Here is a 27,299-nt window from a genome sequence, read left to right on the forward strand (position 1 = left end):
GGTCTCTTTTCTAGGTAAACCATAGCCTTTTTTTGGTTTATTACACACCATAAAACAATAAATGTGTCAGTGTTCACCAACGTCTTGCTGAGAGTTCTTGAAATTGAAGCTGTAGATCTTCAGGTGTTTTTGCAAATATGATGATGGCATCGTCAAAATCATATTGTTCAAATAAGCTCTGAATCGTTTTTATAAAGTCTTGAACACGTCTTCAAGAGCTGACATGAAGAGTTTTCGAGAGATTGTCTTTGATGTACAACTTTACAAATCTTGATCTTGTCAGTGTGTTGGTGGAGTCAGATTGTTGATGTTGAATTGTTAGGATATACACCGATCAGCCATAACATTATGACCACTGACAGGTGAAGTGAATAACACTGATAATCTCGTTATCATGGCACCTGTCAGTGGGTGGGATATATTAGGCAGCAAGTGAACATTTTGTCCTCAAAGTTGATGCGTTAGAAGCAGGAAAAATGGGCAAGTGTAAGGATCTGAGCGACTTTGACAAGGGCCACATTGTGGTGACTAGACGACTGGGTCAGAGCATCTCCAAAACTGCAGCTCTTGTGGGTTGTTCCTGGTCTGTGGGCATCTGTGGGATGTGCTGGACAAACAAGTCTGATCCAGGGAGGCCCCTCCTCGCAACTTACAGGACTTAAAGGATCTGCTGCTAACGTCTTGGTGCCAGATACCACAGCACACCTTCAGAGGTTTAGTGGAGTCCATGCCTCAACGGGTCAGGGCTGTTTTGGCGGCAAAAGGGGGACCTACACAATATTAGGCAGGTGGTCATAATGTTATGGCTGATCTGTGTATATAATAAGTTATAGATATATAAGTTATATAGGTTTCCTCAGTGTTTTGATTTTCTCAAGCCCTGATGATTGAGTTTGTATTGAATCAAATGCTTCTTCATAGTCAACAAAGCCCCAGCACAGAAGAATCTCATATTCAATGCATCTTTCCAAACTCCAAAAAATACATATATATACATTTCTGTTTTGGTACTTCCTTGCTAATGTTAGCTCGTTGCCCTGCACTCGTGTGGTGAATTAAAAAGTTAATTAAAATCAAATTGCCTGGGAACATATTTAATCCTGATGTTATTCTAAATCTGCACCCGAAGAATAACAAGGCAGAATAAATTTACTTAATATAGCAACATCAGTGCAATAAATAATATGTACTTTTCCACCCACACTGAATATCATTAATAATGATAAGTTAAGAATGTATAATCAGTTGAGTAAAACAAAGTTGTCCAGGTCTGCGTCACCATCGTGTTGATCAGCCTCTCATTAGGGAAACTCCCTGGAGTAGAACTGGCTTCATTATATTAAATTAAAACATTCATTTCCTTCTGCTTCAGCCACACACTTAAAATAAAAGAGAATACTCACATGCTGATAGAGTTATTGGTTAGCCCAGGGTACTACACAAGATCTTATTATGTAGGTCACTTATTTTCACAAAGTGTTTAGTCATTTATTTGGAATTTAATGGGAGAAGGACATGGCTAAGTAATAGTTAAATTAACATGCATCCTACAGCTTCTAAATTGATGTTATTAATTAGTAGAAGCTCAGTTATGTTATAAATCTGGGAATAACATGGAATCAAGAGGTCACTCGAGTTGTGATTGGCTCAAAGGTGCATATTAAAGAGGGAACAAAGATATTACAGGAAACAGGTTAGAGGTTTCCCTCCTTAATATTGTTCCCTCTTTAATATTGCCCCCAAAGTTTACTGGTTAACTTTTTTCCTGGTGAAAATTAGGTCACAATATGCATTATAACAGCTACCAGAGTTTGCTTTTGCACTTTCCAGAGCTCAGAATTGCAGAGCTGAGAGAGAATTAAATAATTTGCCAACGCGTGTGCTTTTCAGATACTCCGTGGTTGTGCTGTGTTTACAGGTCTGCAGTCTGAAAAGGGGAATAAAACATTCTCGAAGCATGCACTTTGCAGAACGCATTAAAAGGTCACGTCCTGTAAAATAACACAGAACATTCCTGTCAGAATTGTTTCTTTAATTTTCCTTTCCTCGATTAATTTCAACCCCCTGTCCACCCCTGGCTTTAGAGTAAGTTCAATGCAAAAGAAATTGGAATTCTTCACAGAAGCATTAGACTTTATTTTATGAATCTGAACTAATTTAAGAATGTCAGGAGTACAATGTTCAACACTTTTACAGGTTATTGCAGAGTCAGACAGATGTAAAATATATAGGGCGATACACAAAACAAATTGGGGGGAAAATGCATTTGGTCAAAGACGCTTTCGAAATTACAAATAGGATGCACTGATATAAAGAATATGTAGGGGATTCCAAAAATATTGTTCTGTTTTTCCCAGTGCCTCTACAGCTTCAGAATCACCTGTTGTGTTTTTCAATGGTAGTCATGATTTCATTGCAACTGGAAGATATTGTATCTCATTCAGTATGTTTTTGATAAAGGGGCCATGGCTCTCTTCTCTTATCTACCCACTGGCTCTTTTCAGAAGAAAGATTTAAACAATTCAAAGAATACACTGGCGTTTCTTTCCCTGGGACATCATCGGTCTGCCTGTTTCTGGAAAGGGGGCAACAATAAGAGATCAAAGCACTCATTCTAGGTCTTATTTTTAATTGCTCGTCTAGTAGGATTTAAAAACCAGAGCAGTACACAGTGCACTTTGTACTGAAAGCACAATGTGTGAAATCAAAAAATTTACTTATACCTTTTACTTTAGAAACACTTGCAAAGAAGTAATGTTTGCAAAGAAGAAAAAAACAGGCTGGCTATGTTACTTTAACAGCTGCGGTAGCACAGGAGGAAGTAGCATATACTGTTTTTAAAACTCTGCTACTTTCTCTTCAGATCTTGAAAGGGGAAGTTTGTGTGGCTGTACAAATATATATTAAAGGGAGAACATATTAAAGGGGGAGTGGTCATTGTGCATATTAATGTGTTTTAAAGTATCGCATTGATATAGAATCTGCAGGGCTTTAATGAGTTCATTTTTGCTTAATTACTATACACTGTAGTTTTAAATTGACATAACTTACGTTAGCTTTGAGTTGTCCAAAACATGTATTTCACTTTTTATTTTTTAGAAAAGCATTGCAGTGCTACTGAAACTACAGCAAGTGCTCATCTCAATCCATTTATTGTACGGAATTAAGAAAACTAAATATGGAGGTGATAAATTCACCTATAGCTAAGGAATTTGAAAGTTTTAAAAATATGATATATTTTTTTTTTTGTCTTGTTTTTTCCTCCAAAATTTAGTGTCTTTATACTTTTTCTCACAGGTCACCAAACAGCAATTGAACTTGCAATATAAAAGTCATCACAAATACACGCCTATAGAAATGTTAAAACAACAAGCTTTTGTTGTGTGTGCGCAACATTAATTTCCATGTAATACATTGTCTGTCAACCTATATCTAACATGTCTAAAGACAGTTATGCACAAAGCTAGAATAACTATTCCTTCTCATCAAAGCAGATACCAAAATCAGACCTCAGCGCCACAGTGGCTTCAGTATAATAAACCACTGAAACACCCTGCTTTTTTCATTCAATGTGTGCAAACTGCAGTTTAAAATAATGGTTATTGCACCTACTGGATTGATAAATCAATGTTTAATATCGAACTTTTTGTTTTTATAATATCTTTGATAACAAACTTAAATTAATGTGACCTAATAACAGGGCTGTATCTGTGGAGATCATGTACAACTGTCCAAAACTAATAGGATTCAAATTGTGTGGGGCTGCTGTACATGGTTGTACCCTGGCGCATCCTAAACCAACTCCACTGATCATCAAAGTGACATTTGCAAAACATATTTAAAAGATAAAGTTACATTTTTCCTCTCCTTTCCCAAAACTCGAACAATTGGTGCTCATGACTGCAATGGAGTGTGCATATCTTCCAAGTTGCAATTTTTTTTTATTTAAATAAAATACTTCAACAAGAGGACAGTGTCATGTTCTTCTCAAGTCCCCACAATCACGCAGATATTGGAAAACACAACTACAGGAGCTCTGCGATTTAATATAGCCATACAAATCAGCAACAGACAATGCAGTGTAAAGCAATTACACACACAGGACACCCTACATGTCCAATGTCAATCTGCAACACTTTAAACCGGAGTAACTACGTACAGAGAAGGGAAAAAAGACCATTGACTGTACATTGTTAAAATGTCAGTATAAAAATAGGCGAAAAACCAACCAAAACAAAAAAAAGTGCACTACTTTAAAAAAAGGGGTGGTTTCGTTGTTTTTTGGTATCACTGGCTCACTTCACTCTCTCAGGCAGGAGTCAGTCTCTGCAGAAAACGTACTCCGTGTAGCTGGTCCAGATCTTGTCCTCGTTGGGGTCGCTGCTGGCGTAGGCGCAGGTGCCCGTGGAGCTGCAGGCCACCATGTGGAAGCCGGCCTCCGTCAGCCGGTCAAACGCCTGCTCCAGGAAGTTATATTTCAGGTAGTACCTGGAGGTGTACCTCTCCGGCGGCCGATCGGGGTCCCGGCTCTCGTTCAGCGTGTCTCCAAACACCTCCTTGGCCAGAGAGGTCTTCCCGCACACCGTGATCCTGGCCACCCTCCTGAACTTGGCATCGGTCTGCGTGTCTCTGCCGATGGTGTAGGAGCCCCTGTATCCGATCGTGATGTAGCCCGACTTTTTGGACTCCAGCGACGGGGAGCGGGGGTTGGCGGTGCCCGCTGGCGTCGCCTGGCGGGAGGGGTCCCAGCCGGCGCCGGAGCCCGCGAACGCCGCCGCCTCGTCCGGGTCGCCGGGGCAGACCTCCTCGCTGAGGGAGTTGTCCTTGCTCACCTTGGGGCTCAGGCGCTGGGACAGGTCGTGCAGCTGGAAGAACTGGGCTTCCCTCTGCAGCCGGCACTTCTCCGGGAAGTAGTCGGGCAACACCAGGTTGAGGTCCCGCAGGTAGTCCAGGATGTAGCGGAACAGAAAGCCGTCCCTGTCCAGAAAGTAGCGCCCTTTGCTGTCCCTCGCCAGCTCCTGCGGGCTCTTCTGGCTGAACATGCTCCACAGCAGCGAGTCCGGCACGGCGACCAGGGTGGTGTGCCGGGTCACGTACACCTGCCCCCCCACATTGAGCTCGATGATCTCCGAGAAAGGGGAGCCGGAGTCCCCGCCGTTAGAGAGCCCACCCGAGGCGTCTGCCAAAGCCATGTCTGCGCGGCTGTGAGCTGCACTCCGGCGGACTGAGGCAGGCAGGTCGGGCTGTTTATGTAGCTGGACGGGCGGCGTGGGAGGAGAAGGAGGCAGCTGAGCTGAGTGATGGCTGTTAACTCCTTCCTGGCAGATCCGGAGCAAGAGCTGCAAACTCCCTGTCAGTGTCCACACATCACTTAGATGTGGGTTTATTTTTCATACTATACTACTACTATATTATTATTATTATTATTATTATTATTATTATTATTAGACATATGGGTGGGATTGGTTGAATGTGTGCATTTTCATTGTAAATTAAATGCAGTGGCTTTTTTTTATGTATTGTGGAACAGAACCAGGTAAATCAATAGAAATAGAAATATTCACTTTTTATTAATTTAAACCAGATATGATTGACATGCAGAGCAACTCTAAGTGCCGGGCGATGAACTTCTTTGACATCGTGTGCTGCTGAAAGGGCGCCGCCTGGTGGACATGCTGGAGAAACGCACTAAAATCAAAAGCTTGTTCACTCATTTAGTGTTAGTGTATTGGTCTCTCTCGCTCTGTCTCTCTATACACTCACCTAAAGGATTATTAGGAACACCATACTAATACTGTGTTTGACCCCCTTTCGCCTTCAGAACTGCCTTAATTCTACGTGGCATTGATTCAACAAGGTGCTGAAAGCATTCTTTAGAAATGTTGGCCCATATTGATAGGATAGCATCTTGCAGTTGATGGAGATTTGTGGGATGCACATCCAGGGCACGAAGCTCCCGTTCCACCACATCCCAAAGATGCTCTATTGGGTTGAGATCTGGTGACTGTGGGGGCCAGTTTAGTACAGTGAACTCATTGTCATGTTCAAGAAACCAATTTGAAATGATTCGACCTTTGTGACATGGTGCATTATCCTGCTGGAAGTAGCCATCAGAGGATGGGTACATGGTGCTAATAAAGGGATGGACGTGGTCAGAAACAATGCTCAGGTAGGCCGTGGCATTTAAACGATGCCCAATTGGCACTAAGGGGCCTAAAGTGTGCCAAGAAAACATCCCCCACACCATTACACCACCACCACCAGCCTGCACAGTGGTAACAAGGCATGATGGATCCATGTTCTCATTCTGTTTACGCCAAATTCTGACTCTACCATCTGAATGTCTCAACAGAAATCGAGACTCATCAGACCAGGCAACATTTTTCCAGTCTTCAACTGTCCAATTTTGGTGAGCTTGTGCAAATTGTAGCCTCTTTGTCCTATTTGTACTGGAGATGAGTGGTACCCGGTGGGGTCTTCTGCTGTTGTAGCCCATCCGCCTCAAGGTTGTACGTGTTGTGGCTTCACAAATGCTTTGCTGCATACCTCGGTTGTAACGAGTGGTTATTTCAGTCAAAGTTGCTCTTCTATCAGCTTGAATCAGTCGGCCCATTCTCCTCTGACCTCTAGCATCAACAAGGCATTTTCGCCCACAGGACTGCCGCATACTGGATGTTTTTCCCTTTTCACACCATTCTTTGTAAACCCTAGAAATGGTTGTGCGTGAAAATCCCAGTAACTGAGCAGATTGTGAAATACTCAGACCGGCCCGTCTGGCACCAACAACCATGCCACGCTCAAAATTGCTTAAATCACCTTTCTTTCCCATTCAGACATTCAGTTTGGAGTTCAGGAGATTGTCTTGACCAGGACCACACCCCTAAATGCATTGAAGCAACTGCCATGTGATTGGTTGGTTAGATAATTGCATTAATGAGAAATTGAACAGGTGTTCCTAATAATCCTTTAGGTGAGTGTATATACACATGCATGTAGCAAGGATGAGGCTGCTATAATGGGGGGATTTCAGTTTCCCAAACATAGACTGGGAAAGCCCAGTTGGACTACAGAATCAGAATCAGAATCAGAATCAGAATCAGAATCAGAATCAGAATCAGAATCAGAATCAGAATCAGAATCAGAATCAGAATCAGGAATGGTGGAGATGGTAAATGACTACTTTCTAACTCAATGTGTCAGGGAACCAACCAGAGAGAGCGCATGCATTGATCTGATCTTTTCAAATGACCAGGATAGAGTCAGAGGGACGGTAGTTAGAGAACCAATGGCAAACTGTGATCACAACATGGTTAGCTTTGAGGCATTCTTTCAAAAAACAAGGACCAAGTCTAAAACAATGGTCTACAATTTCAGAAAAGCAAACCTTGAAGAGTTAGACTGGAGCACATTGGATACAGATTCAGAGATCTTAAGAAAGGGATCAGGAAAGCAGAGAAATGGAAAGAAACATAGCTCTTGGAGCTAAAACTAATGCAAAAGAGCTTTTTTCAAAACTACAACAGCAAGAGGTCAATAAAGGAGGACTTGAAACAAATAAAGGGTAAAAACGTTAGTATCTTGGAAAATGAACAAACTGTGGCAATTGTTCTAAATGAGTATTTCACAGAGGTTTTTACAAAAGAGAAAACAGATTACATGCCACAGGTTAACAACCAGTTCAGTTAAACCCTAAGAGAGATCAGGATAAATGAGGAGGAGGTACTAAAGGGATTAGCAGAATTAAAACCAAACGGATCACCTGGGCCAGATGGTATATTTCCAACAGTACTTAAAGAAATGAGGGAAATTATTTACAGGCCGCTAACTCACATATTCCTAATGTTCTGATGTTCCTATTCGCCCACAGTAGTAGTCACAAGTATTAATCCACACTCCGCACTATTAATTTGAAACAGACAAAGTTGTACTTGCTCATCTCAATTATATATTTTTCATTGTTTGATGAATACAAAAATACAGGCCAGAGACAATGAAAATTGCAACTGCTATTCCATTGTCTATTAAGTAACTGAAGAGTTGCAGAAATCCAGAGAGAGATGCACCTCCAATCAAAAGGTTTTTATTACAAGCAGCTGCAAGGAAGAGGTTCAGGAGGCGATCTCAAGAACAGTCTTAGAGAAGTTACACACTACAGGCACTTTTATGCAGACCAGACAGGAGAGAAAGATAACTGGCCCGCATGTCTGTCCCGTGATGAGTGCAAGTTCGGTTTCTGCCTGACAACTGCTCAGCAAGACCCATATATAGTTAAACCGGGGGAAATGTATGGCATATGAAATGTTTAATATAAGGGGGGATTATTGAATATATCAAGCACACTGTCTGGTGAAAACTGGTTCTTATCAGACTCTGTTCCTCTGGGTATCAGGGATACACTATGGCACAGTACTGTAGCACAGTGGGACAGTGACCTTGTTTACACAGACACACAGGGAAAGAAATGCAGTTCTTCAGTAACCCTTTTGTATAATATACAAATGCAGTTGCTGGTGTCTAAAAGCAGTAAACACATACAACAGTATGTTTGAGCTCTCTCTTCATCAGTCAGTTCATCTTAGTTTGTATAGCGACAGAGCGCTTTACAAACGCATTAATTAAACCACAAACAATGAATAACTAAAACCAAATAAACCATTAGGCACCAATTAACCATCTTGTTAGCAATGTGTGTAGGCTACAGTCTGTCTTTCAAAACATGCAACTTCTGAAACCCCAGGGTATTACTTAAGTGCAGTGATTTGGACATTCCAGTTTGCAGCGGTTTCATTTCCATTATTCAAGAATAAGTCAGACTGAAAGTTTTAACATTGCAATATTTTTCCCGCAAGATTCAACCAGACGGAGCCATAATGGTGGAGTGGTCAGTTTCTGTATTCAACAAGAAATTCAAGCACACTGCAAATTAAAGTACAGTAATCTGTCCATCTCTGGTGTTTGTTTTATGGTCGAGGTCAAAACCAGTTAAAAGTGTATATGTGTGAAGCATTAAAAGACAAAACCTCTATAAGTCAAAGAAATCAAATACATTTGTTGATGACAAAAATAAGGGTTTAGCATGGGTTAACATATTTTATAACTGAAAGCATCTCCCTAACAAACTGACCTATATTGAAAATGTATGCGTTGCTTTAGTTTGTTTCCTTGAAATACTGATCCAGTCAAATGTACATCATTAGATTATTGGTATACTTGGCATTGTATCAGTGGCTGTAGCACAGACAAACATTAATAAAATCTTCAATTCCTTAAAGCACTACTATCGTGTGGGCAGATTTCTGCGTGTTAAGCATGTAAAGGTATTTCGAAAACCCAGTGATGACATGAGGCATTTTGGTAGCTATAAATAAGGAAGTTTGTGGCAGTACCCTACAGTGGTAAGCCGGAGAAGACATAATGCTTCGAAAGGTATGCATTTCAATTTTCTGCTAACAGTATTCCTGTAATGCTCAATGTATTTCTTATACTCATACTCTATTCTAAGTGATCTATATGAATTAATAACTCCAGACAAACTTTTCAGGATTAAGTTCACCATTAAGATATGCCGATATTCTCATAAGTGTTTTAGGTAGCTATAGTATATATAGCTATAGCTATAGTAATGTAATAATTTCTACAATCTGTTGGTTGTAGTTGTTTTGTATATAGTACAAGTTACTAAAGCATTTGAAGAAAAATGTACATTATACAAGTTTGGATTGCACAAGGATGATCGGTTGTATTTCAATCTGGTGAATTCAGCTATTGAATGTTGATAAATCTCACTAATTACATGTTTATCAGATAAATGCTGTTATATCTTATCAGATATTTAAAGCAAAACAGGTGTCTAACAGGTGCTACTATCCATCCATCCTGTTTAGGGTGTTACTGATAGCTTCGGAAGTGCGATCCACAGTCTGAAAGCTGCTCACCTGACTGACACTGTGATTCAGAGAAGTAAGAGGATGATTCTGGATACGCTGGGAGTGGGGCTGCTGGGCTCTACCACCGCAGTCTTCAACAAGGTCCTCCAGTACAGTAAAGTGAGTACTTCTGTTCACCCAACTTAGGAAAGCGGGAGCCAACCGAAATGAAGAGCACCTAGGCTGTCCTCCTTTTATGCAAAACTAAATAAATCAATAGATGATTTATGTAATAACCACTGGTTTTGTTTCCTTTCTTCAGATGTACAGAGCAACCAAGACCAGCACAGTGTGGGGAAGATCAGACCTCACCCTGCCTCCTCCGTACGCCGCCTTCGTCAATGGAGTCGCGGTAAATCACTCATTACAAGAACTTTTGAACTTGTTTCACATCTGTACAATATAGTGCTCCCGAGACTGATTTCAGTGCTGTTTTAAAGGTCAGTTATAAAGTGAGGCAATGTCACGGCTGAAAATCTGTTTCTAGCAGACCTGAACCATTCTGCAGACCTTTGAATCCAGCCAGCAAGAGCCATAGATATTAATGCTGTTTATATGTCTAATGAAACGTCTGATTTCCTGGTAATAAAACTCCTAACAAAAATGTTAAAATAGAATTAATAAACTAATAACATTCGTACTGGCTTTGGGCTGACATGCCAGAGAAACAAGACCAAATGAATAAAGAAACAAAAAACAGTCTTAGCATGACGAGCTCCAGCTGTTTACGAGATGTCAGTGCAGAAGTGCTAATCTCCGACACTGTTCCCATGCCAGGTCCACTCAATGGACTTTGATGACACCTGGCACCCTGCCACTCACCCCTCTGGCGCCGTCCTCCCTGCGTTGCTGGCTTTAGCAGAGACCCTGAACACAAGGACATCTGGTCTGGAGCTGCTCCTAGCTTTCAATGTGGGTGTTGAAGTTCAAGGAAGGTTAATGCGGTTCTCCAAGGAAGCACACAACATTCCCAAAAGGTGATTTTCTTCTGCTCAGTACACAGGCACTGTCATCAAGGGTATGAGAAATACAAAAAATCTGTTTAGGGACTGAAAATGCATTGGCATCCATAATCAATTAATTATTTAAAGTTAGATCATCACAAAGTTAAGTTTATGTCATTACATAAGGAAATATAATCTGTGAATAACATTTCAAACTGTGATTATATCATGTACCGGTATTTTTTATTGCGAGATGAGTGATGCGGTATCATGAGATTAATGAATGCCGTTTCATGACTCATTTGAAGTACTTTGTTTCGGAGTGGGGAGGGGTCGTCACTGATTCATCTAAGCGAAATCCCATGTTGTGAAATCATCATGGGCGGCAAGAACTAAAAAAAAACCTCTCTCCCCAGATTCCACCCCCCCGCAGTGGTTGGGATCATGGGCAGTGCAGCTGCATCAGCTAAACTTCTCGGCCTGGAAGTTCCTCAGTGTCGAGAGGCACTTGCTATAGCTGCCTCGTACGCCGGGGCTCCTATGGCCAATGCGGCCACACAGACCAAACCCCTGCACATTGGGAACGCCACACGAAGGGGCTTGGAGGCAGCCTATTTGTCCCTTTTGGGGCTTGAAGGCAACAGGCAGATTCTTGACATGGACTCTGGTTTTGGCGCTTTCTACACAGACTACACTCCAGACAGGCTGCCGAATGTCAGCTCCTACAGGTGGATTCTGGAGGACCAGGATGTGGCTTTCAAGCGATTCCCGGCTCACTTGGGGATGCACTGGGTGGCAGACGCGGCTGCAGCATTGAGGGCCAGATTACTAGCAACCAACCCAAATATGGACTTCAAGCAGATCAAACACATAGTGCTGAGAGTGCCGAACTCCCGGTACATAAACTGCCCTTTCCCTGCCTCGGAGCACGAAGCCAGGCACTCCTTTCAGTTCAACGCTTGCACCGCAATGCTGGATGGAAAGGTGTCGGTCGAATCTTTCAGCAGCTGCGAAATGGACAGAATGGAATTAAAAGAGCTGCTGGCGAAGGCGAAAGTGGAAAACCCACAGGACAACCTGTCCAACTTTGACACAATGTACTGTGAGGTCCAAGTTGAACTGAACAATGGGGAGGCGTTTACAGAGCGCTGCAATACGTTTTACGGCCACTGGAGGAAGCCTCTGAGCCAGGCAGATCTCTGTCAGAAGTTTAGAGACAACGCGTCCCTCGTGCTGCCACTGGACGCAGTGGAGGGTGTTATCAATCTTGTAGATAACTTGGAGCAGCTCACAGATGTTTCTGTGCTGAGCTCATGCCTGCAAATGAATATGCAAACTCAGCTCTGTCAGAAAATGCCTCATTGAGTCACTCTCGGTCAATAACTCATTTGTATTTCCTGCTACATCAACCACAGGGTAAAACAAACGAAAGTCAAACAAAACAAAAACACTCAAGTTCATTTTGTACCCATCTTGTAAACTTGTTTGGATTGTATTCGGTACTATTAAAAATACTAATCAGAATGATTGTCCTGACGTAACAGAATACTTACAATGGCAGTTACTGAACCACACTGGGGTAAAACAAAGGATTTGCTCTGTGCTAATTTTAAATTTGCTTTGGTATCAGTGACATTTTAAATCACTATAGACCCATTCCTTATTTACATGTAGCTTTTTTCCATTCATTTAAGACAAGGAGCACTAAAGAGAAGATATTATTAGATAACTATAGTGTTCTTCACTCTTTCCCATGACTCATGTCTGCTCTAAACAAGACAATGTTATTGATGGTATAAACAAACTCTGTAAAGGGGCGAGGCTTTAGACAATTCAGATTATGATGAATGCAGGTCTGTGTAAAATAAACTACTACCTCCCGTCCACACGTGTTGTTATGATGTCACACACAATGCTGGGAAATGTAACCCTGTTTTCAGGCCAGTGGAAAGTTGTCAAGTAACTCATGCTTGTACTCACTGGTAGAAATCAATATCTTCAGCTACAATTGAGCAGACAGACACTCAATACACTGCCTGTGTGTTATATTCATCAACAGCCTACGCGACAGAGAGCCAGGCAGACTAGGGGAGACCACCGAGTCCCCTGTGCTCCAGCAGCACAGCAGGGAAACCAGGCCTGCTGAGCACGGCTGCTTCAGCGAGACTTGCACCACTACAGACATGTCTGCTTCTCACTGGCCAGCAACTTCTGTGCTTCCTACACAGAACAGAAGTACAGCGAAACATCTCTGCCCTCTAATTAAGAGACGGGATAGCCACAACTAACGACTGTTCATGCGTGCTCTGAACTCACCACTGACATGGAAACTGCCACAAGCTGAAAACCGTGATACAGCTTTCAGTATTAATATAGTTATTTTCAATGACCACAAATGATTCTGTTAGAGTAAGCATATTTATTGGCTAGTGTTTGTGCAATAACAGGGATTCATTCTGATTTTCAATGCAATAGTGTACCACTACAGAAAACTATACAGAATCTTTAATTTTCAGTAAAAGAAAACCCCATTGCTTTAGCAGTTTTATTAGGATTTCGTTTCCCAGGTCGGAGTGTTATATTCCATACGCTTCCCAACAAAGGTCACTGCATTTATGACTCCGTGGCCGCAGAGAAATTCAAGCGAGTTTCAGCACCTCCTGTACCATTACACCAACACCGTCGAAGATCTCATGAAGAGGGGCTTCACACATGAACGCGCACGTCGTCACGATTTTATTCTTCTCGTCCACGTGGGCTTCGTCGACGTTTTTGCAGACGTGCTTGCAGCCCAGTTGCTCGATCGCCCCGGCTGTGTCAGCACCTGGAAACCTGGAATTGAAAAGCGAGGCAGTAAGGGAACGCTACATGGCAGCTGTCCATCCAATTCAAGACTCGGTTCAAGACGCTCAAGCAGTCAAAACCCCTGCGGTCGATCGTGTAACAACTGCATTCAAACAAATGTGTTTTCACTCCATTGAGCCATGTGGCTGGATAGATTTTATTGCATGTCAAACAAAATGACTAACGGATTTCAACAGAGGGTGAGATCTTCTGGCAATGCTGTTGGGAAATTGTTTATTGTAAAACAAGACCGTACCAGTCGACAGCAAATAAGCCTTGCATGCCACCTACTGGTAGTACTACATTACAGAAAAATGACTCATTTCACTAGTACTTACTGCAAATCTATTTAAATATGAAGTGGGCTTTGCCACCATCTGTTTACCTGCCGTCATCATTGTTATTGTGTCCCACGGTCACTTCGCAGCCCGGGAACACTTTGGCAGCCAGCACTGGGGAAATGCAGCACAGTCCAATTGGCTTCTTGGCGCTGTGGAAAGCCTGCAGGGTGGACTTCACCTGGTCGTTCACCGTGCAGTCCTTTCCACTCACAGCCCAGGTGCAGAGGTTTTTAGCAACTCCAAATCCACCTTAAACAGCAGGGGAAGACAGGAAGTTGCACTTGTAAGTTTACATCTTAAATCATATGCAAGCATTTGCAGTATAGCTGTATAGATTTAGTATTACAAAAAAACCTGATCTAAACCCTTTATGGATAATCCTCTGAATTGAGTATCAGGGTCGGCTCCTGAAGTTGTTCAATTAAATGGAAGAGCGCTAAACTCTCCCTGTGCATCATGTCTTCATTAGCACATGCACCCAGGGAGACTTCCAGCTGTCACACAGACTACTTATAGTGGGTATGGGTATATAAAATACATCTGCATAAACTAGAAATTCTAACCCGGAAAAATAACAGCATCCTGTTCACCGACGTCCAGCTCAGCGAGGTCCTGAATATTCCCTCGTGCCAGGCGGGCACTTTCTACCAGAACGTTTCTCTTCTCCTCTGTTGGGCTGCCCTTCACATGGTCAACTACATGCATCTGGTCAATATTAGGAGCAAACATTTTAACCTGAGGAGGGAATAAAAGAAAATGAAACGCTTCCACATAGTTTTGATGAATCCTGCAGTGTCTGTGGAGTATATGCATACATCAATATTGACATTCCTTAAAATGGGATCAATCCTGATGTTGAAGACTTCATTCCCTCAAAATACAGAAGTGAATTCTCGAATATATAACCCGTGTGTCTGTGACAGGTTTCATGATGGAGAAGGGAAGTCATGTGACCCCTGCAGTGTGACGCACCTGCTCTCCGCTGATTGGATATTGAATAAATCAGACACCGGAGAAGCCCGACACCATTTCAACACAATTTACCTCCAATACAGACGTACCCCTAAACAAACTCAAGTCATGCAAAATGCAAACTTATTTCACAGCCCAGCTTCCTCCACGCAGTGTTGCTGTACATTTTAACATCGCACTGCATAACAGCATGTGGATACAAGTTCATAACGCGAAAAAGAAAGGGCTCACATGAGAAACACGCAGACGACAACATCGGTGTGACTACGATTAAAACAATTAGCTGAACGATGACCGGATCGCGATTGGATTTACAAGGAAGTAACCGGAGCCCAAGTGGCCGTCACTCACAGTCGCGCCGCCCCGGCTCAGATGCACCAGCGCCGCCGAGGCCTCATGGATCTCACTGCCGTCAAACACCCCACAGCCGGCCAGCACCACCGCCACCCGCTTCGCCATGTCCGCCTTCAATGTGGTTTATAAGGCTGTCGAGTGGAGAAGAAACGACGATGAGGGGCGGGGGGCTGAGCTGGTGTGCTTTTATAGCCTGCAGTAATGACACCACTGCGCCCTCTGCTGGCGCGGATGTACAGGACAGAGTAGTACGGAAGCATATAGTGGACTTCATTAATTAAACACATACATGAATAAATACATACATGTTGAAATAAATAATCCCACAATTGCATATTCATTTTCCATTCTTGCACGCGTTATTTGGGTCAAAATGAAAATGTTAATGGAAAAGCCAATTGCATTTTCAAAGACACCCCCCGTTTCATGGTGGACTTTATTAACATGCTAATTAAATTGCGAAAGTGAAAAACAGCGGCCCCCTTTGTCATTACGAAGTTATTTTCTTGGCACCGGAGGTATCACATGATGCACTGCAAAGCACATGACTGAACCCGGAAGTGAGCGAGCGCACTGAAGTTGTCCGGTTCGGGTCTCAGAGATGAGAGGCGTGCAGGTGTTGACATGGTGTGTGTTGTCTGTGCTTGCTTTGAGTCCACAATCGTTTGGACTGGATCGTGGAGAAAATCACCAGCAATGGCCGGTACCTTACAGGTAAGAAAGATCAGTATGCAATAACGGAACAAGTTCGCACACATCGGGAAGTTTTTAATGGCGTGAGTGGCATTGTGACCGTGGCACCAGCACAGTTGTGTTTGCCAGTTTAAAGTCCGTGTGAGGGGTGATCGGTCTTAATGATGTGCTTGTCTTGATCTGTCTCAGGCGTTTTGATCATCGCCCGAAAGCTGACCCCTTCTGCCAGGCGTTATACCCCTTCTGCCCCACTGGCGCTGCAGACGGCAGTATCCCAGCCATGCACGATTCAGATGTAATTGAGGTTTTTCGGCTACAGGCGCCTGTATGGGAGTTTAAATACGGAGGCTTGCTTGGGATGTTTGTAAGTATTCCTAATTGCAAGTATTGACATGCATTCTAGTGTACAGTTAGAGGTTAATTAAGGTGTATCTCATGCTACCATCAAATGGATTGAAACCAATGCAAGGGGGCTTGCTTTACTGGCAATCAGGACACATGGGTGCAGTATAAAATTTAAAACTTGCATGCACAATTTTAGTTTTACAGCCATTTAAGACCACAGTGTTTAAATCAAGTATTGCCCATATATGTAAGCTTATTTAACCCCTTACAGTTATTGTATCTTCCTTGCAAACATCTGCAGTGAATGCCTCAAATACAAAGAGCTTTCAAAACATTTAATAGGCTAATACCTCCATGATCATGTGTGATTTCAGCACATCATGCACGATGCCATTGGTTTCCGGAGCACCGTGACCGGGCAGAACTACACCATGGAGTGGTACGAGCTCTTCCAGCTGGGCAACTGCACCTTCCCACACCTGAGAGACGAGATCAGAGCGCCCTTCTGGTGCAACCAGGGCGCTGCGTGCTTTTTCCCAGGGATAGACGACCAGCACTGGAAACAGAATGGCACTTTGGAGAAAGTGGCAGAAATGACAGGTAGGGTAATGAAGTAGAGAATTAGAGATTTATATCCTGACTGTGGCTGTAATGGTTTTACTTAAGATTGTCTTTGTCTGCTTCCAACATTGCAGGTACACAGTTCAACAAAATGGCCAAATGGGTAAAGGAGGACAATGAAACGGGTATTTATTACGAAACATGGACAGTGCAATCCGAGCCCAGCCCCGACAGCACCATGTGGTTTGAATCCTATGACTGCTCTCAATTTGTACACCGGACTTACAGAAAACTGGCAGAGATGGGTGTGACTTTTAAAAGCGCTGTCCAAACCAACTACACAAAGCTATTCCTGTACAGTGGACAACCTACTTTTTTAGGAAATGATACCACCATCTTCGGAGACACCAGGAAGAATCCGTTGGCCGCTGAGATAAGGGACTTCTATCATTCTTTCAGACCTCACCAGTCAATCAAAGACTTTCTGCTCAGCCTTCTGGAAATATTTGACAGGGTTGTTTTGGAAAAGAGTTTCTATTTGTACTATAATTATGAATATTGGCATTTACCCATGAAGCCACCTTATATCAGAATTACTTATGAAGAAGTCCCCTTGCCTTAGACACATTTAAATGCCAATGAGATACTCAGAACCATTAAGTGTTTAAGAGCTGTGCTAAGTAAAACATATGCAAATCAATGCAATGCTTTGTGAGTCAAATCCCAGGCTCTCCAAAGTGCTATTAGCTGAATCAAAGGGTGATTCTCCCATCTTGCTGTGGTTCAGAAAGCTAACAATGCAGAATAATATATATTTTTTACCTTCTTTCATAACTAATGTTTGTGTGTAACTGCTTTAGAAAACTTTACAGCATTTGTATTTAAATGAGTAGTTCAAATAGGTTTAAAGATCACAGTATGCGATGAGCAAAATCTAGGCAAGATGATTTCAGCCTCCCAGAGCAAGCTGAACAAAATAGCCAGTGAAGGTCACAAGTGGCAGCACTTATTTCAGTCACTGAATGAATGGGTAACCTGCATAGGGTTTCAGGTTTTTCCACATATTAGTAAACGCTAAGTAGGCTCTGCGGATGAGTTAAATCATAATTGTGTAACAGGAAATGAAAAAGTGTTTTTGTTCAGAGAGAACGGATATCCTCCATCCTAACTGCTCACTTACATGGACAGACTAAATTAATTTTTAATGGCTTGTAAAACACATCAAATCATATTAAAATACTGAAATAAGTATATTGTTGATATGTTTTCCAGAGTCAGTTTGTTTTATATTAATAAAGAACATGATTTTAGGGAGCATTTCATATTCTAATAGTCATGTTGCACACTCCTATGCTCCTGACTATTTTGCACAACCCCTATTCTGTGAATTTCTACAGCATTTTGGAATACCAGAATCTTATTCAGCCTACCGAACTCAACACAATCCTGAACAAAAACCCTGGCCTTATTTCAAGAGTTTAAAATGTAGCAGAAATGTACTGCAAACTACGTCAGCAAGAAAAAAGCAACACACATTCTATTCAATGTATTCTATAAACATTCCAGAAATTAAAGTGCAAAGAAAGCGTATCAATTGATTCACAAAGATTTATTTCAAAAAAGCATTTCCACAAACAACTCTGTCTTCTGGGCAAAGTAATATTTAGTCAAATACATAAAGCATTTGCTGTACTGATGCCCACGGGATAGAAACGGGTAGTACAGCAAGTTAAGCCTAAAAAATAGACCAACTTTTATACGCACTTAACTACAATAAATTGTATAGTAATTAATGAAATAATTGATTTTTCAGATATCTACACACTTATGGAATACATTAAAAAAGTTTGGAGGGAGAAACTTTATGAAAACTGAACTGCAAATCAACATTCTTATTTCTTTTATTTCAACACAATAATTTAACATGAACAATATACATATATAATAGCTACTAACTACAAAATTGCCATTTTAGCTGGTATTAAAAAATACAAAATAACAGGATATGTTTTATATGGTAAAATGTCTTCCAACAGAATACAATAACCACTGAAAGTGAAGAACTGTATGTAAGCTTTCATTTTCTCTTCATGTTCCATAACAATAAGGTTCAGAACCAGGAAGGCCTATTAACAATTCAAGAGTCAATAGTTAAAATGAAAGCTAACCGAAACAAAATATTTCTTGCACACTTTCTATATAACCTTTACAACCTACATAATGGCTCTAAAAAAATAAATTAAGTCCTGACATTTGTCTCTAAAAGGTGGCAATGAACAACCACATTTCAGTGAATGTTGCTCAGATTTAAGTTTCTGGCTCTTAAAACACTCTCATAGTTTTAAGGTTGATTGTTTCAATTATTAATAATCAAATCACAGGAGAGGTTTCAAACTAAGGGTCAGTTTGTATTTTTTTACGAGCTATTAGTTTGAATAAATCCAGACTTTACTCGTAACTCTTCAATGCATGGAAAAGAAACAGTGGTACAATATCCTGTCCACTGCCCCCCCCCCCCCCCAATTCAAAATAGCAATCAGAAAGCTTGCAGTCCAATCTTAAAACAGAACGAAGAGAAAGAGACATGGGACAGAGATTTTTCTTATAGGCTTATCCAGAAAGCTAAAACTCATAATATTCTCAAACTGAATACTCTTATTGCAATCATTTCTGTGCTTCACATAACAGTTTATAAATGCAAATCACATCTACATCGACATAATTATACACCACAAAAACATTCTTTAATAATCCAGCAATTAATATAAAAGCATTTTCCTACGTAAATAAATTACAATCAAATCTGGCTACAAGGAAAATGTCCACTAACCACTTTCCTGTTCCTCATATAAAAAGACACCAGCCATTAGTGAAGAAACATGAAACCCTAACAGAGGGCGCAGTAAAGAAATACATATATACAGATGTATTAATATGCTCAAACACACAGCATTTTATATACAAAACTGGACTTCCTTCTTAAAGGAAAATGTATAAAGCATTTCACTCATATGATTTACTAAATCTCCTTGAACTCTGAACACCTTTGCTTACGGTGTACTTACACCGCAGTGCAGTGAGGCAAAGGGCATATTCAATGGAAAGGAAAAGTGTCAAGAATGGAAAAAAATAATAATCTACACAAGAACTATACTAAGAACTGTGTGAAATTACTGTTAATTTGTGTACTGAATGTTTAAATGTTGACATTTAACTTTCTTGAGCAACATCTTTTGAATTATTAGTCTATGATACCAAAACCATCAGGGGAAAAAGTTTTCCCACATAATAATTGAACAGATAAACCAAGCAAATCACAAATGTTGGAATTTTACATATTTTGGATCTATGTACTTTAAAGAAAATGCCTAAACATTAAAACAAAAAATAATTTGTAAAATGTTTCCCTTCTAATCAATTAAGCACTCAACCTTTATTTATAGCAACAATATTTTTACATCACTTATCCAGCGACTTATTGCTTTAAGCTACAGTTTGCCAGTACATTTATATCTTACCGAGGAGTTCACTTCCATAGATAGAATGCACAAGCATTGTGTCATTTTCTTTTTAACAATCCATCCAACAGATTATTTTCATATGCAGTTATCCAGGGATCAGAACAAAAGTGTATGGAGTTAAATTAAATACTCCTCCTCTTACACACAGACAAAAATCACCTAGTGACCAACATTGTTAACCTTTGGCATTTAACAGATATAACTACGAAAATTCCATTGGTGACATTTGTCATCATCTGGAAATACCGTACAACCCATCAATATCAGCAATTTACACTACTGAAAAAAACTAAATGAGAGCTGGCACTAACCCCCCGTTTCATCTGCACTAATCATTTTGGTTTCCATGTAAGGTGCTTTAGGACTCCTCTACTGCTGCTTATCAACCTCCAAGCTTTTCTGCAGCAAAGGAATTTCAATTTTGAAAACAACTCAATATTAGGGGGCTCATATTAAAAAGACGAACTGAAGCCCGAAAGGTTTCATGTTTACAGATGTATTCACATTCCACGATGTGTAATCCATAATACAGTTTCAACGCAGAACTCTGAATGTGAATGCATCAATTACTTTGCAACTTCTGCAAACAATTAAAGTGCACATCGTTTTAAATCATATTTAGAGTGATATCTATATTTAGATTTAAATGTACATATCCATGTTTTGAATAGTCACCCGGACAAATTAAAAACAGGTTTAAAGAAAAAGACACACCCAAGTCTGTAAAGAACTCCCGTTTATTCTGGAAACACAACACATCGTCTAGAATAAGCAGGTGTTTTTCCACATCTGGGGATCTATTCTGAGGCTTGGGTTTGTAATTCACAGTGCTTCCACCACTGCCAAGGAACATAACGGGATTACTATGTGGTCCTAACCAGACTTAACTTACGCTAAAAATGAGAAACCAAACTCCTCCTCACCTTTACCCAAGCCTGCTCATATAATATATTTATTCAGAATTGTCCACATTAAGGAAGCTTATAGCTTTAACTCGGGAAAACAACCCTGAATAAACAATCAAAAAGCCAATATCCAATTGAAATGAAAATTAAGTTTCCTTAGCAAGGGCAAATAAAAGCTCACTGATAATGTACCCAACACATTAGACTTGTTGGAATAGAGGTTTTAAGAGTAGGATATCTGGTTCAGATTCAGAACGAAGCAGACACATTTAGACTGAAGTGCTACTTGGTTTTGGTTCTCTTCATTACACAGGTAAATACCAGGACAATAAGACAAACATTACAGTCCAAACAGACACTTGACTCCAGGTAAAAGTCTGACATGACCCAGATGTCATTAACTGCAAATAGCACTAATTACATATTAACAGGTTTTGGATAAAAATATATATATCAAAATAAATGTTTCCCCCCTAAATGTAAAGATGTTCAAAGTCTACATTAATACCTTACAATATCTTACAATAATACCAAAGACCATCTATGGACTGTGATGAATACTGAGGCTTCAGATCAAATATACATTTTGCTTTTTGCATCAAGATGTACAATCATTATGCTGGCTCTCTCATACTGGTTTATGTAAAATAAAATAATGGGGAAGCTCGGCAAAGAAGCATTGAAGTGGGAGGAATACGTGCCATAATTAAATAGTAAAAGCTTTGCTTTTATAAGCAATTTTGCAATTTTAGCCCAAATTTCACGATCTAAAGCTCAAAGCATTTTGGAAAATAAGACATTTAAAGTGCAAACATGCCAATAAGGATGCTCGTTTACAGTGGCAATTGTAACCTGATCAATTTTTTAATTTTTATATTAGAAATTCCAGAACTTATTTTCATAATGTTATATAAATCTAGAGCATTTTTTGAGTCCAAAAACAAAGCAAAACCGAAACTATGAAAAGATTGTACATACTAATATATTTGTAATGGATTTTCCTGCAGAACTTTCCTCTTCTCAACTATGAAGAAAAATGTAGTGTTCAAATGTATACAACTATGTTTACTTTGTAAAAACAAGTTATTAATATTCACAATGAATTCCACAATGCACCGAAAATATTGGGGTGGGGGTACATTTCAGATGCCATATTAATGTATTTACACTTTTTTTTTTTTCTTTAACAAGATATATGATTTTGGAAATTAATTACATGACCAAGAAGGCCATTGCAAGAAAACAAAAACAAAAAATCCCATCCTTAGGTGTCAGGACTCTGATTGATGCCCACCCTTGCTAAGCTACTCAAGGAGGAGTGATTGTCTTTTCGCAGAGCAGAAGCAGCCGTCAGTCTTTACCCAGAGTGCACTGGACTCGGGTGTGACAGAAGGTGCGTGTTTGTGTGTGCGCGAAGGGGGGAGTGGTCTATTACCAGGTGGGCATCATATCAGGGAACCAGACCCGGCCCAGATGTTTGGAGACCTCCCAGTGGATCTGCTCCAGATTGTACTTCTGGTCTGGAATGAGTACCTCCTCCATGATGGACAGCTGTGACAGGCGGCCGCCGCACATCTTGACGAACTCCACGAAGGCGCTGCAGGACACCTCGCACTCGCCCAACCCGATGGCCGACAAGTGCTTGCAGCGCTCAGCGATGCGGATCAGCTCCTCGTCCAGCGGCCGTAGCCCGTTGGCGCACACCACCAGCTCCACCAGCCGCGGGCACGTCAAGCCCACCCGGCCCAGGACATCCTTGCTGACCGAGCGGCCGAAGTAGAGGTGGGTGACAGGGATCTCGTAGCGGAAGAAGGGGTCGAACTCCTCCTCGTACAGGAAGAAGTACATGACCAGGTTGAACTTGGGCGAGTGGCGCACCAGCGCGTCCCAGCTGCTCTTCTGGATGGTGTGGAAGTGCGTGGAGCCGGGGTTCTCGCTCACCACGTCGATGCGCAGGTGCTCCAGGTGCACGTGCTTCTCCGAGGACAGCGCCAGCAGCAGCTCGTCACTCAGCAGGTAGTAGTTCAGAGCCAGCTCCCGCAGCCCGTGACACTGGTCTGCCACACACAGGATCCCTGCAAAACACAATTCAGCTCTCACCAGGCACACAGCTTGCAGAAAACAAAGAGGATTGTGGGAAACTAGTACTGACTTATGGAAAATCTACACTAATATTTTCAGGAATGCCTTTTCATTCCATTCCCATGTACACACCTGCAGGAGAAACGTGTGGACAGCTGCTCATCTTTAACAGTTTGAGGGTGTCACTGTTATTGGCCACGAGAACCTTCAGGGAAGGATCGTCCACTGGAGTATCATCAATCTTCAGTGAGGAGAGGGATTTCGAGTTGACAAACACCACCGTCAGGGCAGAAATGAAATGTGACTGAAAGAAAACAGAAATCATCTCAATTACCCAAACAGTATTATGGGAAAATAAAATCCCCCTTCACAATCACGTATATAGTGCCAGTTATTGATGCAGCTAATTAGGTATTTATTTGGTCTATTACTAATTGGGTCTTCTGCAGGCTTGTAAAATTCTCCTATATACACGAAGAGCACACAAGCAGATTTATCTTCCCATTGTCCAAACCGTATGTTGAAAATGGCCATACTGTCCATAGAGTCTCACACGCCTTAAACAGGAAAGATTATAGACACCACAGGGATCCTCCTACCTTTGGTAACTCCATGAAACTTGGCCTTGCAGTAGAAATCAAGCCGAGGGTTTTTAGTGAGCAGTTTACCAGCTGTGACAGGATATCACACGCTGCCTCAGCCGACTCAGTACTGCTGTCCACCTGGGGGGAGAAGAGGAAAAAAAAGCTTTTATATTATGCCTTCTTCATATTCACGAACAAATTCATAGGTTGGGTGCAAGTGTTGTGAAACCATCAAGATCCCAATGGGCACACTGTAGATGTTCCCAAACCCACTATATTACTTTTCTTTGCCTTTGCTTAATTTTAGAAAAATGGTTCTCAGTCCATTGACTAAATTTGAGACCTTACACCATCCACAAGTCCAGTTATGGACACGGTGTAGATTTGCTACATTGGATGTTGTCCTTATGGGGCAGATTTGACATACCTTGAAGCTGACATACTGCAGGTGGTTGGAATGCCTCTTGATGATCTGCTTGATGAGGTCGGGGTGGGTGGCCTTCAGGTAGGAGGTGGCAGGCTGGCTCAACTCAAACTCGAAGCACCTCCACAGCTCAGGCATGTGGAATACCTGGTTCCAGCTGTGGCACACTTGGGAGGCGTGTGCCCGGTCCAGGAGGGGCAGGTACTGGAAGATGTGCATGAGGATTTCCTGGGGCAGCCTCACCCAGCTGAAGGCAGCTTCCTGTGAGTCTTCAGATAGAGATCTCACCTTTTTTGAGGCCTCCGTGGTGTCCTCACAGGACGAGCTGCTGTCCTCATCATGTCCTTTTCGACCGCGCTTCATTCTGTCAAGCCAAACAGAGAAATACATTTTTAAAAGAGTCACATATACTGGATGAAAGATCCAGTATATAATACAGCAAAACATTCACCAATTAAAAACTGAATCTTCAAAATAACTTCTGCTTTTGATAGACAAAGGTTTTCCTTTTTAATTCTTGAAAATTATCCCTTTTGCCCGAATGCTAATATGGATTTCCTAGATCTACGCAAACAGGACATAAAAGAAGAAAATACAAAAATCAGCACACTACACTAACAGTTAAAAAAACTCTAAATTAATCCACTCATAACATAAAATCATAAACCATCACTAATCCATGACATAGTTTGCTGTAGATGTGCAATTTTCTATTGACATGACAAGGCTGTTTCGTAACAAATGACCAGTTTCAATCATAACCGCTCCTTGGCTGTATTGAAGTGATCCATGATTGACGACCAGCCCCTGATGGATGCTCAGTTTCAGTCTGTAGTTAATTCATTATCATGTGCAGACAAGATCAGTCGTTGGCTATTAGAGTAAATAATGTTTTACTTATTATTCGTATTATTTTAGGAGGGCTTTTCTTATGCTCATAAAATTGCTCGAATCTCGCAGGGACAAGAAGCGAGTCTACACCACTGCAGCATCAATCAAAAAAAACATTAAAAAAATACATGTGATTTCCAACACATTGTCAGTTTGTCACTTTTAAATGTTCATGTATTAGCGCAAACACAGCTTAAGCGCGCACCCTTTAACCAGCTCAACCAGACAGTACTGCCATCAACACATATGAGCAAGAGAATGGAAATGTAGGTTAACAGATCCAGCCGCATGAAGCAGCGCAAACGCAGCGATCCCATTGGTGGAGCTGCGCAGACCCTCGCACAACTGCGGAAATCTGCGCAGCCTGCCTACTTAAGCCAATGATACCCTAATGAAGAGCAACGCCCATGCGATTCTGCAAAACACTCATTTCTTTGACATTTCATCAAGTTGCTGCGACCTCCAACAGGAGGGGCGTGTTTTCAACCGTAAACATGCATACATGTTTTAAAACAGACGTGATCAGTGCCTCCGGTGCAGGTAGCCATCATATGGCAGCAACACAAAGTTGATTCAAACACAGAAAAGCACAGCATTTAGGTCAAATCTATTGGCACGAAATGCATATCAAATCCACTGTAATTTACAGTCATACCGTTTAATAACTGAAAAGACAAACTACAGTAAGATGCAGTTATAGCTGATCAGTACAGTGCATTTATATACCATCTTGTAAAAATGTAAACTAAAAAAATAAAGTGAATTCAGAAGCGTTACTGCTCAATAGCTTCGACGCCTCCTTTGCTGGTAATGATACGCAGAAACATGTACCCAGGCTGGGAGACGGACCAGCCCCCCGGCTCATACCTGTCTCTCTGTGTTTACACTCCCAGTCTCGGCAGAAAGGCGACCCTGCAGCTCAGCCCGGGCCGCAGTCAACCCGCATCCGCACAGGCCCGGCACAAACGCGCATGAGGCTGTCCTCTATCCCGCTGCGGCTGTTGCTTACTGACGAATAAGCAGTCCTTGTCGTCCCGGAGAGGCTTTTCTGTGATTTACGCGACTGTTACTTCGGTTTTCGAGGACTTTCTGCGCGGTTTAAGAGACGGCGATCCGGGAAGATGGCGTAGCGTTGTTGTGTCACGGGGCACCGGTGCATTGTGGGTGACCGACACAGCACGCCTCTGGAAATCCTGCGGGGGCGTCTGCAAATGTCAGCATGATCTAAACACATTAATCGTTTTTACATGTTGCAATAATATACAATATGATATTTCAATAAATTCAGAGTATAGCGTTTTTGAATGCGAAAGTTAAATTACAGGTTACATTGATCTCGCATTAAACATACACAATGTGTCCTTTTACTTTTTGGATCGGATTAAATGCAAGGATAACAATTAGCGTAATGACAAAATGTATACTTAACTGCTACTGCTGTGTAGTAGAAAACAAATTATGACACTACAGACACTTATACATGCAATTCATCATATGCTTGCCATTCCAGATGTTAAATATTTCATCCAATATAAAGAGTAATTGTTTTCATGCTTCTGAATGTTCTTTTATACACACAATGGCCAATCATCAAATTTGCAGGTCCTAAGGATGTGTATGTACATGATCTTATTACATTTCTCAGACATGGGTTAAGCTGGTATGCCACACATGTATTGGCTAGGATGTGGGAAGGGGGAAACCACAGATATATCAGATTTTCAGAAGGACTTTATTGGTAGTGCAGGGCAACAGGAACCATCGAATATACATTGGCCTTCACAGGACTTTCCATTTCACAGGTGTACAACGTAAGGCTCATTGATAGGAAAACCACATCATGAAGGAGAAACTGGGGCTGATGGTCACTGATACAGGATAGGAACTGACCTGAGCCAGGAACACAGATAAA

At 41.5% G+C, this 27,299-nt stretch overlaps 5 protein-coding genes across 6 annotated transcripts; 2 read left to right on the forward strand and 3 right to left on the reverse strand.

Annotated features, from left to right (window-relative positions):
• Positions 1–2,112: 2,112 nt before the first annotated feature.
• On the reverse strand, positions 2,113–5,247 carry kctd12.1 (potassium channel tetramerisation domain containing 12.1). Its single transcript, XM_066706587.1, has one exon. It carries the CDS (start codon positions 5,190–5,192, stop codon positions 4,320–4,322), a length of 873 nt encoding a protein of 290 aa, XP_066562684.1. The 5' UTR covers positions 5,193–5,247; the 3' UTR covers positions 2,113–4,319.
• A 15-nt stretch (positions 5,248–5,262) lies between these two features.
• On the forward strand, positions 5,263–12,754 carry acod1 (aconitate decarboxylase 1). Of its 2 annotated transcripts, none has more exons than XM_066706586.1 (5): positions 5,263–5,377; positions 9,885–10,046; positions 10,189–10,278; positions 10,704–10,903; positions 11,287–12,754. In XM_066706586.1, the coding sequence occupies exons 2-5, from the start codon at positions 9,969–9,971 to the stop codon at positions 12,233–12,235; spliced, it is 1,317 nt and encodes a 438-aa protein (XP_066562683.1). In that variant the 5' UTR covers positions 5,263–5,377; positions 9,885–9,968; the 3' UTR covers positions 12,236–12,754. The 2 variants fall into 2 exon arrangements, with proteins under 2 accessions (XP_066562683.1, XP_066562682.1); XM_066706585.1 differs by lacking the exon at positions 5,263–5,377 and adding an exon at positions 9,386–9,426.
• A 515-nt stretch (positions 12,755–13,269) lies between these two features.
• On the reverse strand, positions 13,270–15,560 carry LOC136751193 (glutamine amidotransferase-like class 1 domain-containing protein 3, mitochondrial). Its single transcript, XM_066706588.1, has 4 exons — positions 15,379–15,560; positions 14,619–14,790; positions 14,100–14,304; positions 13,270–13,702 (listed from the first exon to the last, which is right to left on the reverse strand). The coding sequence occupies exons 1-4, from the start codon at positions 15,484–15,486 to the stop codon at positions 13,510–13,512; spliced, it is 678 nt and encodes a 225-aa protein (XP_066562685.1). The 5' UTR covers positions 15,487–15,560; the 3' UTR covers positions 13,270–13,509.
• A 364-nt stretch (positions 15,561–15,924) lies between these two features.
• cln5 (CLN5 lysosomal BMP synthase) lies at positions 15,925–18,238 on the forward strand. The gene is made up of 4 exons (XM_066706590.1): positions 15,925–16,095; positions 16,264–16,438; positions 16,794–17,019; positions 17,115–18,238. Exons 1-4 carry the CDS (start codon positions 15,983–15,985, stop codon positions 17,600–17,602), a joined length of 1,002 nt encoding a protein of 333 aa, XP_066562687.1. The 5' UTR covers positions 15,925–15,982; the 3' UTR covers positions 17,603–18,238.
• Positions 18,239–18,570: 332 nt separating this feature from the next.
• fbxl3a (F-box and leucine-rich repeat protein 3a) lies at positions 18,571–26,549 on the reverse strand. The gene is made up of 5 exons (XM_066706589.1): positions 26,255–26,549; positions 24,500–24,860; positions 24,088–24,210; positions 23,621–23,792; positions 18,571–23,481 (listed from the first exon to the last, which is right to left on the reverse strand). The coding sequence occupies exons 2-5, from the start codon at positions 24,857–24,859 to the stop codon at positions 22,838–22,840; spliced, it is 1,299 nt and encodes a 432-aa protein (XP_066562686.1). The 5' UTR covers position 24,860; positions 26,255–26,549; the 3' UTR covers positions 18,571–22,837.
• Positions 26,550–27,299: the final 750 nt, after the last annotated feature.

This window comes from Amia ocellicauda, chromosome 6 (genome assembly GCF_036373705.1).
Source record: "Amia ocellicauda isolate fAmiCal2 chromosome 6, fAmiCal2.hap1, whole genome shotgun sequence".
In the NCBI taxonomy this organism is placed as follows: domain Eukaryota; kingdom Metazoa; phylum Chordata; class Actinopteri; order Amiiformes; family Amiidae; genus Amia; species Amia ocellicauda.